We start from the raw sequence: 19,714 nt of genomic DNA on the forward strand, positions 1-19,714 counted from the left end.
CTGTCCGTCCTGGGAGAGGGATCCCTCCTCTGTGGCTCTTCCTGAGGTTTCTTCCACATTTTTTCCCTGTTAAAGGTTTTTTGTGTGCAAGTTTTTCCTCACTCGAACCGAGGGTCTAAGGACAGAGGGTGTCACTCCCTGTACAGATTGTAAAGCCCTCTGAGGCAAATGTACTTTGTGACTTTGGGCTATACAAATAAAATTTGATTTGATTCTTCTGCTTTTAAAAAACAAACAGACATGTGTGGTTCGACTTACCTGAAGGTTGAGTTTCACATGAAACATGGGTGGAGTTGTTTGTGACATAGATGCAACTCCTGATTGTTGACTGTAGTCAATTTCTGGAAACTTAAATGTCAAAGTTCCAGTTGTTGTTACTGTGTCATGCAGGCCTGATATCACACCCCTGTAGATTCAGAATCAGCTCTCATTGGATGGACGTCTCTTGGACTGATACCATCCCACATTTATTTGGAATCATTTTCAGGAAAAACCACTGCATATCTAACATTCATATCCCCGGGGCAGAAATGTCACCACGTTCCTCGCCCTGCATGTGCATCATTAACAGCATACCTATGCTGGAATGTTACATGGCCCCAATTAGCTGTGTGGTAATTGAATTAAACACAGACATTTGCTTTGGTGATGTACATTTGACATTTGTACAAAATGAACACACACCAGCAGACATCTGTCACAGCAGGAAGAGCACAGGTGGAGTTGAAAGGTTCTGGCATCATGCATGCTGTCTGACTCTTTGTAAATACAAGTTTGTGTGTTGTTTAACATCAAAATGTTTCCTTTGGATTCTCTTTTCATAGAAGAATTTAACAATGCAGCTATGAGACACGGTAATGTAGCAAGTCTGTTGTCAGTCATTGTGTAACACTTTTCAGCCCGGTTTAGCCTGTCAGCTCCCCCACATCTGTCGTTTATACTGATACACGTTTGCTTTGGTCAAATCTACACACGACAACAACACTACAGATATTTGTGGCATTTTAGAAAGATACTTCTGTGCACTTGAACAAAACAGTCTGACAGGCACAATAACAACATAAAAGTTTGAGTTTATTCAATATTTGTGACAGTGAATACATAATTAAGTGGAATACATAAGAACATTCACCTTTATTAGAAGAGAACATTAGGAAAATATTCATGTGTCATGTCTAAGATCACTGATTCACTGGATTCTAACGAGCCTCCCTGTCTCATTAACAAAGATGGTCGAGTAAAGCAGAAAACTAAATACAGCTGTTAATGACAGAGAGACAGACACTAAGGCCAGGTGTGAAGAAAAAAAACTCAACACTCATCCAGTACAAACACACACACATACCATGCAGCTATGACATGAAAAATGAACATGATAATAATAAAGAGTCCACGTGTTTCTATGAAAGCTACTGTTTCTCAGAGTTGGGTGGTGACTGGCTTTGTTGTAACCTCACAGACTGAAACGGCAACAGAGGCACTACTGTCCTTTCACATGGGGTCCTGGAGATCCTTCAAGTGTCACAAACGGCTTCTCTGAAAACTGATTCAAACATGAAGGAGAAAAGAAGAGAGATCAAATATGGAGGAAGACGGGCGAACATATCAGAGGTCATTTCACAGCGCCCGTCAACAAAACGGCTACATGAAGATTCACACTTAAAAAAAGATGAAACAACAGAAGCAGGCAGGCTTCTGTTCCCCCTCAGACACTTCCTGGGCTCTATGCGGTGCTGCCATCAGCCACCTCTGTGTCTGTGTTACCAAAAGGGCTGATGGAGTTGGTCTCCATGGCTTGGTAAACCAAGAACAGGAAGGCAGCCACGATGGCCAGCAGGAAGAGCTTTATCCACAGGGACATGCTGCGGCGCGCTGCTTTGGGCTGACTTGCAGGGGGAGCTGCAGACAGAGGCCTGTAGGAGGAGGAGGCAGAGGAGTAAGAGGAGGCGGAGGTAGAGGAGTTGAAGGAGATGGAGGGGGGCAAGCTGGTGACTCTGTTGACGGTGCGGCTCTCTGTGTACGACGAGGATGAGCTGGTGGTCTTGGTGGTTTTTGGCGAGAAGATGGAGTTCTCGTTGTTCCACAGGTCGCTGGACTTCACCGGGCGACCGGCCGCTCCTCGAATGGGTCTTCGACAGGTGGCGCTATAAGACACAATGAATTTACACATCACTTCACATCTGCAGTTCATACAGCGCTTTACTGTTACTGTTCAAGGAAAGAATTCAGCATGTTATTAGTCTGTCCAAGAGAATGATGAGTACAGACATGATGTCACTGTGTGAAAACATTTCTGTTTGAACTCATACTGATGTGCTTCTGTCCCATGAAGTCATGAAGTCACGTATACATGATCACGCAGTCCTGTTGTTGCTGTGACGTCTCAACAACTATCATCACCCTTATCTGGATGCAGCGTACATAAAGTGCAGTCCTTCCTACACTGCAAGAGATTCTACATGCTTATTTATCATCAACAGCAAATTTTTATCTAGAACATTTTGATCATCAGCACCAACAGACTAACTGGACCGATCATAGCAGCCAGCACATGACTGATCTGATGATTTCTTAAAGATTCAAGGCATCCAAGCTGTCCACAGTCTACTTTTCAGGAGAATCATAGAGGCTGTTTTATTTCATGCCTAGCAGATCCACTCTATGTGATACAACCAACAACAACAAAGCTGTGTGTGTGTGTTTAAAGTGTCACTTAACTTCTTATTATTTCTGATTTAGGGCTGGGCGATATATCGATATTTTAATCTACATATTGAAGATATATTTTCAAAGGCGATATAGTACGAGACCATATCATTAATATGGATATAGTCTTTTTTGCATTAAAATGACTATACATTTTTTGCCTTGAGCCGCCAGTTGGCTTTTATTTCTCCTCTCCCTCTGTCTGCTCGTTGATGTCGTCATGTCAGAGTCTCCAGTAACTCCAGAAAAAGTCATTAGATTTGTCACTAGTTGCTTTTGGGGAAAAAACAAATGGATAGAGGGTCTGAAAAGTCACTAAATACAATGACAGGGTCGCTAAGTTGTCAACTGGACCACTGATTAGTGTGTAAACAACTGAGGCAGCGGGGTTAGAGGTGGTGCACAGGTCTTGACCTGTGTCAGCTGTTGCAGTGTACTGTGGGATTTGTAGTATGAGAGGTGGGAGTGAGATTTACAGGCGGGCCATTATTAATAGACGTATGAAATTATCCGGCCACAGAAAAAAATGTGTATGTAATGTATATGGATATATATCGAGTATCGCCATTCAGGTAAAAAATATCGAGATATGACTTTTGGTCCATATCACCCAGCCTTATTCTGAGGTTAGGGTATCAATTGAAGGTTATCATAGGCAGCTGGACGTTTCTTGAAGATGTCTCGCCTCAGTGCATTTCAGCTCTTGTGTTTCTTCAGTGATTGGGTGGAAATTGAAACATTGAAATGTGTGAGTCAGCTTCATAAATGTGTTCTGTTCTGTCATTATTAGTGGTCATAAGTTGAATATGTGAAGATGTCTGAGTGCTGCTTGAAGCTCTGCTAACCTGTCCTCATGTTTGACAGACAGTAAAGTCATTCACTGCGGTCACTTACGTGATTCCTGTTGGAGAGCTGATGTCGTTGTGAAAGAGCTCCTTCAGAACGTCAGTCTCCTCCACTTTCCGAGGTTGTTCGCTGGCTGCAATTTTCTCCACCTACAGACCAAACGTGGAGATGATTTAAAGCTCCATGAAGACATCAGTCAGCTTCAGCAGGCCTCTTTAACAGATTCCACACTGTCACCACAGTCACCTGTGGGTGCATGCTTGGACCAGCAGAGGGCCCCCTGCCTGATATCAGACACCTCTCACCATGTCACCACTGATCACTGAAGCACCATGTGAATGTGACGCAGAGCACCGTGCCCACAATGCAACATTCTACCTGTCTCAGTAACGCGTCCGTGGACAGTGTGGATGCAGAGCTGAGCGTCCTCGCTGGGCTGCACGTGGACAGGAAGCTGGACATTTTCTGCTGCCTCTTTCTCAGCAGCAGCACGTCTGGAGGGGTACAGCTCTGCTGCTCACAGACAATGTGTGTGTGTGAGTGTGTCCACAAGGTTTACCCACACAAAACCTCAGCTGTCACACAAGTGTTGCTGCAGAGACCCTTAACAGCTGCGCACGCACACACACACACGGCCGATTCAAGTTTAACCACCGTGGACTATAAACTTCAAGTGACACATACAGCACACCATTCAGTAGTGTGAGTAGAGCTGTACCCATGCTGCAGAGACGCTGCTGGGCTTAGATCCAGACTGGTCTGAGGACAGAAACCAGTGGGCCTCTGGTTTCTTAATGGGGGAAATGTCACACATAGTGGTAAAGGTGAGCGGCTCCACTCTGGTGGGTCTGGATGGTTTGGCAGCCGGTCGTGGACTCTGTTCTTTAGGCAGACTCTTTGACTGGATTATTAGATACATACAAACATGAAAGGGACACAGGAGGAACTTGCCAATAAATAAAAACATTCAAACACAGACAGAACACAGATTTCATTCTATACACCCTGGCTGCTGGCCTTAAAGGTTCAAGTTTTGGCTCAGGTCCCTGAGACACCAACACAAGAACAAAGAGAATCAGAATTCAGGCTCATCGCCAGTTTCCCCTCACACACCTGACATGCTAAAAATGCAGCTCTTCTGTAGTGCTCTAGTGTAGTGCTTTTTAATTTTTTTTTTTTTAACTTCAGATGTTAGAGTTCATCCATAACATCAGTTCTCTTATCAAACGTTGTCAGACAGGTAAAGCGAGCGTAACTTTGTACTCACATTTCCAAACGACTTTATAACAAGAAAGTTAGAAAAAGTTCTACAAAAGTCAAAGTCACGTCTAATCTGCATTAACACTGGCTAACTAACACTCCAGAGTAAGGAACAACTTCCATGTTCAACCGTTGTGGACATGCTGAATGAGATTCTGCATAAAACACCTTTGGGTTAAGACCGATGGCAAACAGACAGAAGGCTGACCTCGAGCAGAGCAGTGTTGAGCAGAGCGACTGGCTTCTGAGACAAGTCCTTTGTCGCTTTGGGAAGATGGAGCCACGGTTCTTCCTCTTGGAGCTACAGGTTTCAAACACACGCTTCCTTTTAGGATCCAAGAACTTTGCAATCAGAGACAGATTCTTTGTGCCCACAATCAAAGCAGGTTATGCCTCCACGTGTGTTTAACAAAGTTCTTCAGAACATCTAACAACGTGCTGCATGACAGACGATCACAATCCCATGCCACAGTGTCTGACCAGCAGAACGTCAACAGGGTGGAAACTCCTCTCACCATTTGTGTGCGCAACCGAGTGCAAGACAAAATGTGATCTTATTTATACCACCCAACTGTAAAGTCAAAAGACCAGTGAGTGGGACCAGGGAGGCCATGGGATTCTGAAGTGGTCATCCTTACCAACTCAAAATTCTGATTTCAAGAAGTCCACCCAGAAAGGAGCAAAGTGAGGGCACCTTCAAGCGAGGGATTCCAGGAGCATTACAGACCTAACACATGTTCTGGTCAGCAATCTTCACTGGAGACTCTGGAGGCAGCCGCATCAGCAAGGCACCAACAAGTGATACAGGAAAATAAAGTGGTGAAAGATCAAACCGCCCCAAACTTTCATGAAGGCTGTGTCTTCAAAGAAATTAATGGAATGGAACCAGCAGCCGGGTTAATGAAGCACAGATTTGCCAAATGAGATGAGACGAGACGACAAGAAACAGTGTAAACATCTTCCACTACGAGTGGAGACCAACAGAGCAGTGAGTCCATGCAGGGATCAGTGAGGGAACAAACAGCCCAGAACTACCTGAGCAGGTCTGGTTGAGGTGGAGGGAGGTTCAGCCTGAGCTGGACTGTCCAGCCTGTGATGAACCCTCCTGTTAGACTGCAACTGGACCTGTTCTGTCAACACAGGTCTGAGATCCTCAGGCACTATCTGCTGGGATTGAAGAACCGGGAGATAAGGACAAAGGAAAGGAGGACAGGAAGCAGTATTTACAAGGAGAGAGGACAAATGAGAGACGAGGTGCAAAGAAGAAAACAGAGGGAAGAATGAAGGAAAGACGAGCTGAAACCTTGTCACTGAACTGGAAGATTCCAAACCAGTTTGAACCGGATGCTTTGGGATTGGACTGAAATGGAAAACATATGGACAATAACTTCCTGCCAGAAGACAGCTTGAGAGATCACAAAGAGAGAGAGAGACTCTCATGGCATGACATGACATCATGATGATGTGAAGTTACAGAGGATACTGTTACAGCCATCAGAGAGAAGCTAAGCTCATTTAAATACCATGTCAGTCACATGTACAGTGAGGCCAACAGGTATCTCATAATGTGATTGATAGTTTCTCACTGCTTAATTTAATCAGAACTAACCATACTCTGGATACTTTCTTTTCAGTGCCAGGCCTACCGTCCTTTTCCTCTGACACATTTGTTGTGTGAGGTTAGAGAGTGAAATCAGCTGACTGCAGTAACAAACTGTTAACTGGAATTGTTCATAATTAGTTGAACAGACTACATTTTACATCCTACCATCTGATCTGGTAGGAACTGGTTGGACGTTCCACCAAAAAGTCTGGATTGCCCTGAGTGAACAGGTGGCAGAGCCAGGCGTTGTTTTTTTACCGGAGGAGCGTAACGGTTATGAGGTAACATATGTCTGTATGAGGATGCTCAAGTAGGTGGGTGCAGTACCAGAGATAACTTTGTAGTCAGCATGAGCGATTTGAATTTAATACAGGCTGCTACAGGTAGCCAGTGTAGCTCGATGAGCAGCGGGGTACGTGACCTTTTGGGTTGGTTGTAGACCAGACGAGCCGCCGCGTTCTGGATCATCAGAGGTTTCACTGTGCAGGCTGGGAGCCCCGTCGGGAGGACGGTACAGTAATCTAGTTTGTATGAGTTGAGTAGCATGTTGAGTTAGGTAAGGCCTGATTGTTCTGATTCTGTAAAGTGTGACTGGTATTGGTGGTGTGGACTAGTGAGGGCTGCACTGGACTTTCACGCACATCTTGACTGGATACTTGCCCCACCCTACTATCGTATACCGAGGACATCTATCTGGCAGCTTGGAGACAAATGGAGGAATAAGACGCACCTCTCTGAAGCCATGTGTGAAGGTGGACAAAGACCCCCGAGCAGAGTGGAACTGGACACCAGTGACTTTAATCAGTTACAGAGTTGATGTGTGGAGGACAGTACCACTCTGTGGGATAACCTCCTGGGTTTGCGCTTTACATGTATGGTCGGCTCGTCTTCATCATCATCATCATCATCATCATCCCCACCACCTTCCTGATCCATCAACTGGTCTCTCTGCACACATGGTATGCACGCACCAGCAGACAGTGAGACTTTACCTTGAGTCCAGATGTGGAAAACAATAATATAACCACCAGAATCATGTGGTTAAGTGTTAACACACAGAGCTGACATGAAAAACATTTCAATGGTCACAACTTTACAGCAGAGAGGGAGATTAAAGCAGCTGCCAGAGCAAAGGTCACATGATAAACTCAACTCATTACCTTCTCTTAATGTGATTACACAAAGGAGAACAGAACAGAACACACAGACACAACCACACACACACACACACACAGGTCATTGCTGGCAGACCCTCAGTTTTCACGTGGCCCTCATTCCTCTGGGCCTCAGCTCAACAGATGCACGTTCACAGTGTGAACAGCAGGAGGAGCTCTGCTGTATTTCACTGCTCACATGTGGCAATGAGCCCATCCAGGCAGGGTCTGATAACACTTTAGACTATATGAAACGGACAGAGGGTGGAGGTTTTATGATCACCATAACAACTGTGCAGAAAGGTGAACTTTGAATACACAAAAGGTGGAAGGAAGAGACAGACATCAGGACTGGAGTGAAGGAGTGTGAAGCTTGGCGGCAGCTAATCCACATCATGTGCTCTGAGCAGCACTGATGCTTTGAACCTGCAGGCCCCGTGAGGTGGGTGGGACTGTGCTCCAATAAAAAGAAAGAAAAAAACACTTCCTTTGGCGGTGTCCGAGGAAAGTATAATCAACCCAGCTGCTGGCTGTCCCATCATACCTGCTTTAGTAACAGCAGCTCGGCCTTGTGGAGGACGGTGGAAAAACTGCTGGAGACTGAAGTGATCTGGCTTTCACTCCACCCTGTGTGCCAGTGTTCAGGTTGTTCTTCGTGATACCAAAAAGTGGAACGTTAGAACGTGGTGTGAAGAGGAAATCCAGCACGGTGAAGTGAAGGAACAGCTGTGTGAACGTGAAACTTTTTTTCACACGATGTGATCTGATGTTATGACAGCAATGAGGAACTGTGCAGGAAACAAATTTTCCTTATTTAAAATATGAGACCAAAAAAGGAAATGACTGCAGCTGATTCAGACCAAATGAGGCACTGCAGTGAAAACAGCTTTCCACGTTCATCTTCATTAAAACAGGGGACTTGGTTCAGGCCGCGGGTCTGCTCAGACTGAACGGGTCTGACATATAGTGACATCCAAAAGACGAAAGTGGTTGAGCAAAATAGACAGTGAACACTGTGTGAAAAAGGTTCTCATGGATCATGGCTACAACTAAATGCACTACATATTATTATGATGATCATGATCACCACCTTTAGTCATATCTCCATCACAGTTAATAGTTACAGTTAGCATTTTACTGCTGCTCCTGCCTCTTAACTTTTTCTTTCTTTTAAAAGATACACAGAATTCAGAATTCATTGATTGACAGGTAAGTGGTGTCACCAGGTGTCTTTCCACCCTTCTCAGCTCGGCTGACGATTCACACCTTTGCCGATATTTAGATCAGCCGTGAGGCAAAAGAAGCAGTACAGTCAACATGGTGACGGAGAGCAACACATATTCTCGACTACAAAACAGCTCTTTGGAAACCTGTGTGTGACTTCACTCATGTTCTGTCCATGCTTTATACAGTATGATGCTGCTTCAGTGCTCATCTGTGGCCTCAGCACAGTGACACAACCACTCTGCGTTCAGAAAATAAGGAAATCTGTTTACATTTTATTGCTGTCTGACTGTAGAGTCTACATTATGTACAGTCATAAACAGTCCTATCTCTGACCTCGCTTACCATAGTAAAGATGAGAAAGGCTTCTGTCTTCCTGAACACAAACATACAGCTGCTCTGTGTCCCCATAACAAGGTAAGATCTAACACTGACCGTTCCCTTTAACCAAATCCAGACAGGTAACAGAACTCTTTACTAGCTGTGCTGCATACATGCTTGCTAATAATTGACTTGAACAGCACCTTGGTAGCCATTGTTTTGTTACGTGTTGTGTCTGCACTGTGTTCCATGGAGCTCCATGGTCTTTGACACTTTCACTGTGTGCTGAATATATGGTTGACATGACAACAAAACACACTTGACTTGACTCTAAGATGGACAGTGTTAAGAACATAGAGGAACTTGAACACATCCCATTTGAAAAGGTTTGTGTTGGTGATGCTGAAACATAAAGAGCCCTTCCTCCCACTCAGGACCAGGTTTTCATTAGTGTGCACAGAGAGGAGGGGCCAATCACAGACACTCCGTGTCCATGTGTTTGTTCATGGAGGGAGAAGGGGCACAGCTAATCAGATTTGAGTAAAAGAATATAGAAAATCAATGCATGGTGGTCAGTGTTCATAGAACTGGAATGACACACTGTCAACATGCAAACTAGTACAGACATCAGGGAGTGTGAGCAACACTATTCACCCACTCAGGAAGTACAACACAAACAATGAATGTGGCAATATGATCACCATGACAATAGGGATGGGAATCGACAACAAGAACCGGTTCCGTGGGTTTCACTTCCATGGAATCGTTTGGTAGTTTATCTAACGATTCTCTTATCAATTCCAGAAAACAGGAATACCGTCGCATGCTCGATTCCAGCAAGCACGACAAATTACAGCACGTAACTTACGCAAGTTTCGCAATCAGTGCAAACAGTAGTCAACAATGTCACCCACTCGGGCTACAAAGTTTGGCTGCATTTTACCAAAAAAGACTGCAATGGGCGACTTGCAATCATTGCAAAGTGGAGATAACAGCGTCGGGAGGGAACACGATGAACATGCAGAAACATTTGCGCACACAACATGCAATATTTTTAAATGAATGTTACTACGGAAGGTAAATAACACACTGCCTACCATGTTAGCACGATGTGCTTCTTTGTAAAACATGCTACAGGCCTCTTTTGACCTCGCTGTTGGTTTTGTAAGGTCGTGGTACTGCTAACTAAACAAAGTTGATGCTGATCAAACTGTTCTTTTTTTCCCAAATGAGAATCGATAAAGCAGATGAAAAAATCGAAATCGTTAAGCAGAATCGATAATGGAATCGGAATCATAAAAATCTTATCAATTCCCATCCCTACATGACAACAAAGCAGAAAAACTTCTATCAAGTGGCCTCTAATCACAGAGTCCAGAGGGAGTGGAGCGTCCGTGTGAAGGCGTACAGACTGAAGCTTCTTACCGTGTGGTGCTGGCTGCTGCGGGTGCGGGTGGTGATGGGCGTCTTCCCTCGGCTCCTCAGTGGTCTCTCCACCACTGGAGCTGGTTCAGGTTCTGCCACAGGCTCTGGTTCAGGTTCTGCCACAGGCTCTGGTTCAGGTTCAGGTTCAGGTTCAGGTGCTGCTGTCACTTCTGACAAAACACAGCAGAGCCTGCTCAGTTTACATCAGTGAGTTTGTGTCTTACCCTCCAGACAGCCCAGACATGAATCTGAAGGTGAACTGTATGCTTTGGACAGTAGCCCTCAGTGTAAACACAAAGCTTTATGGGTAAGTGAGAGAACATCCTGATTCCTTCAAAATAAAGGTCCTAATAACGTGAACACATTCAGCCTTTAACATTGACGTGTGTGTGTGTGTTCTCACCGTCCTCCTTGTCGCTGTACACGTCGGGTTCAGAGTTGCCATTGTGGTTGACTTGGATCTCTGTGACAGTGAGCTGTGGCGGCGGCTGGGCAGGGCCGTCGTCCAGCAGCTTCTGCAGCTTCTTCTCGTACAGTTTACGGGTAGTTGCTGGGAGGAGGAGCGGATGGAGACGTTTGATAAGTCATCATCAAACAGAAACGCTGTTCACTTTCTGATGTTCTGTTCACCGGCATGACGAGCGCCATGTTAGCCCAGCCTCGCCTCTGGTTTCTGGTACTACTCTGGGCTTGTGTTGATTCACTCTTATCATTGACTCACTATGGCTCAGTGCTGATATATCTGTTGATCATTTTCTCTATTATTAGTTTCAGAAAATGGTGAAAAATTACTTAATTCATTATCATTGAAATAGTTGATTTATTTTATAGTCTATAACTAATGGATTCATTGGCTAATTGACCAAGTACTCAAGTGTGTGAATGAAAATCTATCAGCTCCCATAAATGAGTTTTACAGTGACTAAAAAAAAAAAAAAAAAAAAAAAAAGTATCAATGAAAATGACTCAGTATTCTTGAGTTATCGAGGTGTTTGTTTTCAGAGGTCACGGATGTAGCTCTCCTAAACACTTTGTTTCTGTTCAGTCAGATTATTTATATCTGCTGTCAACATATCCAGTCCTGATACATAGTTTTGTATGTAGTGATATGAGTGCTATGCAAACCACAAAACCAGAGCCAAAACCAACAAGGACACACTCACATACCTTCACTCAGCTCAACAGTGGAGAGCCAAGCCTCCACTACTACATTAGAAATTATATTATTACGTCACTGCATGTATGGTATAGAAAACTATCAAAAGATAAAGCATTGTAGTAAAAAGGAGCAGTGGAGTTCAGAGGGTTAGGGATGTGAGCGGTTCCTTTAAGCTGATGGACCAACACATTCCACAGTCACTTGTGAATTCCATCACCTGTGTGGAGTGTGTAGCACCAACACACCGCTACCCAGTGTGTGAAGCACAGTCATGGATCCGTGCGCTGAGGGCAGATGTCAGATGATCCACATCAACACTCACCCACAATGGGCCCGGCGTCCACTCCGTGTTTGAGCAGCTCATCCTTCAGGCCCTGGTCGCTCAGCATGGTCACGTCCAGCTCGTCTGGCTGGACCTTGTCTGTTTTCCTGGTGGCTTTCTGTGGGGGGAGGACAGGGCAGCAGAAAACTCGTCATAATGACACCCAGAGAATGTGTGTGTGTGTGTGTGTGTGTGGGCTGTTAATGCGCCACCTGCTGACACAATACAAACACACATGATTTTTATTTTACATATGCCAAAGAAGTCCAATGAAGAATTCCTGATCAGTGATCAAAATAAGAATTCAATAACAGGACTGCTGCTCAGTTGACAGACAGGTTCCACCCTGTCCACAGGTTCACCCCAACACCCCCCTGTGAAGCTGAGCTGTCCCAATTCAGAGTGTGAGCAGAGCTGTTTGCCGACAGTTACAGAAGCCTGTTCAACAGGTTGTTCATTACACACAGCGCTGTTTTCAATGATCCCAAATGAACGCAGTTATTCAAGAATGCAACTTTTATTTTTCCTACATCTACAACTCCTTCATTCCACAGATGATCTAGGTGAAACAAATAGGTGGAGGCAAATGTGGAGTGTGGATTGATGCACGCGGTGAGGAAGAGAAGCTTCAAGAGTTTCCTTCAATTTCCTGAAGATGAAGTCAAGCCAGGGGGAAAAAAGAGGCAGCGTCTGAGCAGATGCTGAAGGCGTTTCATAGCACACACACACACACACACACACACACACACACACACACACACACACACACACACACACACACACACACACACACACACACACACACACACACACACACACACACGAAATGACTTTGTGTTTGAAGCCAGCTGCCTCTCAAATGAAGCCCTCCTCCTCAGCCTCTGGTCGAGAGCAGAATGTTTGTTGCTCAAACACGATGTGATATCACAGATGCACATGATTCTATGTTAGGAAGCAGACTGAAGTGTGCATCAGTGCAACGGTGTGCTCGAGGTCAAGTTCTGATATCATCTAAAATGGAGACAGACATGGTTTGCAGGGCGGTACACGTGATTCTCCACTACACTGTGTGTCTGTGTGCAGTCAGTGTTCCAGACCAGACTAGACCGGACCGAACCGGACCAGACCTAACCGCAAGTGACAGGATGCCAGCCTTTGTAAACTGATCCTTTCTCATAAACACGTCCCAAAGACTGCTTGCTCAAAGACAATATGATGCTGAGAAAATAGTGACAAGCAGCAGGGCTGGCTTTGGTTCCCAGAGTTACATTCAGAGTGCAGTAAATCAATCACATGCTCAACGTGCACATGACCCGAGCTTCACACTCAGTACAGGCTGCAGACAGTCTGCCTTTATATACCTGTGTGTGTGAACGCACTGCAACAGGTCTCACTTCAGTACAAACCTTGAAAAGCTCCATCACACTGTTTGACTCCACACCTCCTGCAGCTGCTGCACAGGAACAGCCACCATCAATGCAAACAGCTGCACTGTCACTGCGCTGTCCATCATGTTATCTTATGACACTTTCCACTGGAAACATGGACAGTAAGGTCTCATTTCTTATGAACACATGGGATTTAGAAAGACAGATGACAGAACATATTTATTTACAATAGAAATCAAATGAATGATTTGGATTTAGGTTAATGCTTTTTTTTTTTTTTTTAAAGAGGACTATGTAACATTTATCTGTTAAATATCTATTGTGTGTGTCCCTTCACTGACGTGAACTGACAGCTTTCACAAGAAAACATCAGAGCCTTCTCTGTGAGCCACAGTCAAATCACATGGTAGTATGTATGGAAATATTTCTATTATGGCAGCATGGATATGGAAATTGGCACGAGCATGCTTCAGCTACTTCCTGAGGAAGCACAATGATTATCAGGCCGATAAATGATCAGTGGTACTGGGAGAATGTTCTTATTATGTATTATTCAACGTGCAACGTGGCTTTTATCAACTTGAGGGAAGAAAACTTCTAAATCACTGCAGAGAACTCGATGTACTGATGTTCAACAGCCAAAATATGTCTGAGAACTTTGTTCTTTACTAGAAAAACATAATGAACATTTAAAGATGTGTTAACAACGTGATGTCAGACCACAGATCTAGATTCTTAAATCATCATGCATCCTTACTGCTTCACATTAAAAATCATTGGCTGTGGAATGTGTGAATTAATGCTGACATATGAAGAATGAAAACCACATTACAGCCTGCAGTTGTGTGTCCTGCGTGTATGCTCAGCTTGACTACAAAAAGATCCACTCTCAGAACATCTGGAAACAAAGACGATGAAGAGAACATGTGAGGAATGCAGGGACGATGTGGAAAGAAGCTGCCGCGGCATGTGACAAATGTAGACGTACAGACGGAGCTTGTCTGGCTCTCGTGGGCCCTCAGCAGGGTTTGGACTGGACGCCAGCCAGGCTGTTTTATAACAACAGCAGCCGGAGCTGGAGAGAGCGGGAAAGGAGGAGGGGAGGGGAGGGGAGGGGAGGAGGCGTCTCTGTAGACCACACCCTGGCCTTTAAAGGCATAACTGAGCTGTGAGCTCACGGCTCTGCCTGAGCTCTGTGGAGTACGCTCACTACAAACCCTGTCACACTTTCCTTTACAAAACCTCCAGCGAGTAGTCTGAGGGCGACACATGCCAGGACCTGCGGCTGCATGACGCAACCCGCTGCTTGGCTGAGTAACAATGGAGGGTGTGTGGTTAACCAGAGTCTGCTCTGCTGAGATGACCCACGACTGTTTGTCTTAGTGCGGTCACAGTCTTCATGCTTAGAACCGATTCTCCCAAAGTTCACTATCACAGCAGCACAGAGTATGTGAGCCATCACGCTTCCTTCAGGCAACTGTTTCAAAAATGTAAGGAATGAATTTCTGAGCTGCGTGTTCTGTCCACCCCACCTCCACCTCCTCCTCCTCCAGCTGCAGGTAATAATCACGCAGACATGTGAGCATCAGGTTTCACAAAGTAAACACTACAAGGCCTTCAAACAAGGGAAAACTCATCGCACACGAGCCGCGGCCTTCCACAGCCTTTAACTATTTACTACACACACATGTGCACACACACCTAAACACCTACACAACTATTTCCTCAATGAAGAGTCAAATTCCACTGAGACAACAGCACCGCCTGCTCCTAACTTCTTCCTGGTTATTCCAACCTTAAAGTTCCCACAAAACAGGAAATGAAGTTCTTGTAGAGTTTACTTCTGGTTTTTACACCTTTCCTGTAAAAAGGTTAGGTACGGAGGATATTAACACAGCACACCACGATGTACAGCAGCTGGCACTATGAGCGAGTGTTTCAGCATGTTCCTGACCAGGGTCAGACCCGAGACCAAACACAGCCTCTGAAACCAGCGAGGACACAGGAGCCTACTGAGGTGGTTTTCTTGCTGGGTTTGTCTCTGTAGTGAAACGTTATTCCCTGTTGGTCTCAGAGACTGTGCTGGAACCCAGTCCGGCTGCTGAACCCGGTTCTAGTGCGAGTGGTTAGGCTGAAGCTATCTGACCGTCGGGAATAAAGTAAATCAGTGAATACAGTTCTAAAGCTGTGCTTTGCAGTAATCAGTGACTGTAGCAGTCCTCACAGTCACTCAGACTGGATCAAACAGGAAGTTTCATTGGATGGAAAATTAATACACGCCCCTGAGCGCAGGACGATGTCATCAACCAATGACTTTTTATCAGGAAATGCCAAACTCTGAAATACCATGAAGAATAGCTGAAAACACTGAAAACATGACTGTGTCAGACACACCAACATCACGTCTGCCTTCATGGGGACTGAACTGGAGCGTACTGTAGTTATCAACTATCTGTGTTTATTCTGTTATTGAAGGATGGGATCTGTTGAACTCACCACGCCTGCTAACCCATTTCCTGTCCTGTTCCTGCCCATATGGAGCAAACACAGACAGACCGTGCTGCAGGAGTGGTGGACAAAGTTTGGAGTTTTCATACTTCCTCCTTTTACAAATCTGACTCACTGCTGGAATTCATTGTTCTGCTGAGAATCCAAGAGCACAACTTAAACATTAGGGTTGCAAAAGGGTGGAAAGTTTATGGTAAATTTCCAGAAACTTTCCATGGACAGTTAAGCTCTGGAATTTGGGAAATATTATCAATCAGAAACTCAATGGGAATTATTGAAATTTATGGGAATTGAGTGTAAATTGGGGGTAATTTAAACAAAATGTATCATATCCAAACATAAATCTAAACATTTTGTTTTGTCATAAGCAGACATGCAAAATAAAACAATTAAAAACATTTCAACAGATTTATTTGTAAGTAGAACTTTATCATGTTTGAATTATTTTATTGAACAATATTATGTAGTCCACAAGCTCAAATGTGTGTCTTCAATAGTCTCTGTGTGCTCTGGGCTCTAAAGTGTGGTCCAGGTACAGAAATCACCTGTGCAGGTAGGGGGCGTGGCCTCAACAGCCCTGCAGTAAGCAGTGTGCTATGTGCATGTGATTGAGGAATAGCAGATATTCAAGTGGACCTGCATGAATTCTGGTTGTTTTATCAAGCTTATGTTAAAATATATTTTCATCAACTATATTTAAGTTCCCTGTTAAGAGGCAACCTTCAATTTTGTAAATTCCTGCTTTATTCCAATAAATTCCCTTTAATTCTCCAACTTTGAAAATTCCCAGAATTTTGCATCCATAAATAACACCCGGAATATTTAGTGATGCAGACAGTGAGGGTGAACTGTTCATCATCATGCTGCTATCAGCGTGTGTTCAGGTCCAACACATTATAGTCTACCAATAGTTTTCCTCAAATGAATGTTTTGTTATCACCATTCATTCTACTGGATTGTTTTAAGTGTAAGGAGGAATAATTCAGTTTACAGAAGGTTTGAATAAGTCTGTTGCATTAGCTGAACTTCCATCAGAACTCATTCACAGAGTGACAAACGAGCAGCACATTGTGTTTTAGCACACACCAGTGCAGTGATGCAGCCTGGATCAAACTTCCTACACCTCCAGCATTCCTCTTACTACACCTTTCCATTATCTCCAGTATCATATCACATACTTACCCGTTCAGAGACTCAATGTTCCCTTTATAAAACCGCGCGCACACACACACACACACACACGATCAACTGGTGAGACTCATCTGGCAACTATAAACAGTGTCCCCTCTCCCTGCCAGAATTTATATGGACTAATCATATACACTACACATGCACTGCAGAGCTGCTGCTCCCACAAATACACACCAACAGAGAGAGAAGAGGAACAGCTGCAGTGCAACACCTGCACATGTTGTGTGTCTACACTACAGGCAGCAGTGAATGAATGAGACTGAGACACACACAGACACACGTTTGACCTGTCATTTGTCACTCAGCACCTTTGTTTTGCTAACACCTTTCATTCAGGCATGGAGTACAGAGCGGCCTCCTAAACAAGCTCAGACCAGACATGTCCACACAAACACAACAGATACACACATTTTAGATCAATTACTACAGCGTGGCGGAACATATTTAGGATTTTTCAGGAAATTTAAAGTTCAGAAGAAACAAGCAAATGATTCAAATGAAAGAAAGAAATGAGGACTTGAAGTATCTAAAAGAAAAATATGACAACAAAAATGAAACATTCAAATTCAATTCTTGATTTCTAAGCATGCTCAGAACGCTGAGCCACACTGCCCTGGTGTGCTGGGTTTGTCAGGCTCTCTGTTCTCTCCTCTGAAGTTCAGCTTTGTCAGCCAAACAACATTAGCAACTTGAAGTAGGTCTCAGGTTTTAAACACTTCAAGCACACAATCCAACAAAATGTCATCAAAATACTTAATACTCTATATTTTGTATATTTGAACTCTAACCTTTAAATGCTTTAAATTAAGCATCTTTCAAACTGCCAGGTCTTTGTAAAAAGCCTGGAAATGATCCAAGACAGCTCCACACAGTGTACTACAAACCTCTAGGCAGACTTCAGATCTGAGCGGCTCCTGTAGTCTGCAGGCAGTCTGTGACCAGAGGGGGGGTTACTGAGAGAGGACCCTACACCCAAAACAACACCACCACTCATTAAAAACACGAGAAAACGCCCATCAGCTTCTTCGCCTGCACTTCAGCGGTTTCTGTGTCCGGGTGTGATTTTATTTGACATAACAACAACAACAACAGGTGAGGGCGGGCCCCTGTTTGTCCCCTCAGAGCACAAACTGATTCAATTATCATGTGAATGAGGGACACACACCCCACCCAGCCTGCACCTCAGATACACCCACTAACAGCAGCCTGCCTGAACCTGTGTGTCGGCTGCAGGTGTGGTGGACACAATCCAACACTTCACAGCTCAGACGGAGTGAAATGAGTTGTGGAGGAAGTGAAAGTTTAAGCGTGTGAGTGTGGTCTGTGGGTCTGATCATGGTTCGGCCACAGATTTGTTCACAAGGTTTTGATTTAAAGCTCAGAGTTTACAAACAGGGCTACAGAGAACAATGAGAAGAAGAATGGAACGGGTCCCCTGGGGAAATGACTGACAGTGTAATTTCAAAACAAAGTCCTCCGGGATACAATGAATGGTGGCTGATCAGGCATGTGTTTGTACCCTGAGCCTCGGTGAGGAAAGACACAAGACTTTTCTGGGCGGGACCCTGAGCACAAACATTCCTGTGGATGGAAATTGCGTGCTCGAAGCAGATGTTTGATCTTACAAAAACAGATGATTAAACGATTATTTGAGCTTAAAACGCAGTTTGAAGCTTCTGCTTACTTGTGCTGAGCATGTGGAATAATTCCCGACATTCATTGATAACTGTAGAGACACAAACAGTCATATACTCAGTGATAATCGCTGTGTGTATGTGTCTGTGCTGAAGACATTACAGAGCTGCGGTCACTTTAAATCAACTTAGCCAAACTTGGACCCCTCGTGCTGTCTAATGTTATGCACGTGCAAAAGAAATAAAAAACAAGGTTCATTTCCAAACAGATAACTAAACTCACCCTGCCGGAGGAGCGGCTTCTGCTGCTGACCACGGGCGGCGGCAGGTCCTCGTCGCTGGAGAAGGCGTCCAGAGTGGTGGCCGTGACATGCCTGCTGTTCTGAGCGGTCAGGTTCTTCAGGTACAGCTGCACGTACACGTCCTTGGTCGGGTTGCCGCTCGGAAGCTCCACGTTGTGGGCCAGCAGCTCGCTCTTCAGCTTGTCCTTGGTGAGCACAGACGGGTCGTCCAGGTACTCCGGCATGTCGGCGTGAGGGTGGAGGGACAGCTACCGACCGTCGCCTGGGTTCAGTTAGCGAGCTAACACCGAGAGAGAGAGACAGGGAAAAAAGAGGGAAAGCGGAGGAGAGGCTCGGTGTGAGCGGCTAACCAGCGCCTCTTACTGGGCTTAATTAGCACAACAAACACGAGCTAACGGGGTGAGAAGTGTGTGGAATAAAAAAGAAGGGAGAAGAAACAGAAAACGAGTGTGACTGTGTGTCGTTGCTCTCGGTTCCTCCTCCGCGTAGAAGAATGCAGAAATGAAAGTGAGCGCGGGAGAAAGCTTCAGCAGCTGCTGCTACATGGAGCTAGCATGGGAGGACCACCCGGGCCGGAAGTGACTGTCTGCAGACACGGGCTCCTATTGGTCAGACGCTGTCAGAAGGAGCTTCCTCATTGGCGGAACCAACATACAACTATTGAAAATGAA

The 19,714-nt window shown here is 44.8% G+C and overlaps 1 protein-coding gene across 12 annotated transcripts; it reads right to left on the reverse strand.

Moving 5' to 3' along the window:
• Positions 1 to 1,053: 1,053 nt before the first annotated feature.
• On the reverse strand, positions 1,054 to 19,705 carry tmpoa (thymopoietin a). Of its 12 annotated transcripts, XM_027272197.1 has the most exons (12): positions 19,025 to 19,705; positions 12,021 to 12,138; positions 10,943 to 11,089; positions 10,687 to 10,709; positions 10,540 to 10,656; positions 7,250 to 7,363; positions 5,848 to 5,979; positions 5,021 to 5,113; positions 4,271 to 4,453; positions 3,931 to 4,065; positions 3,601 to 3,701; positions 1,054 to 2,144 (listed from the first exon to the last, which is right to left on the reverse strand). In XM_027272197.1, the coding sequence occupies exons 1-12, from the start codon at positions 19,265 to 19,267 to the stop codon at positions 1,724 to 1,726; spliced, it is 1,827 nt and encodes a 608-aa protein (XP_027127998.1). In that variant the 5' UTR covers positions 19,268 to 19,705; the 3' UTR covers positions 1,054 to 1,723. The 12 variants fall into 12 exon arrangements, with proteins under 12 accessions (XP_027127998.1, XP_027127997.1, XP_027127996.1 ...); XM_027272196.1 differs by having other exon boundaries at positions 5,848 to 5,976; positions 10,540 to 10,709; positions 19,025 to 19,698; XM_027272195.1 differs by having other exon boundaries at positions 10,540 to 10,709; positions 19,025 to 19,698.
• Positions 19,706 to 19,714: the final 9 nt, after the last annotated feature.

This window comes from Larimichthys crocea, chromosome XX, assembly GCF_000972845.2.
Source record: "Larimichthys crocea isolate SSNF chromosome XX, L_crocea_2.0, whole genome shotgun sequence".
Lineage (NCBI taxonomy): Eukaryota > Metazoa > Chordata > Actinopteri > Sciaenidae > Larimichthys > Larimichthys crocea.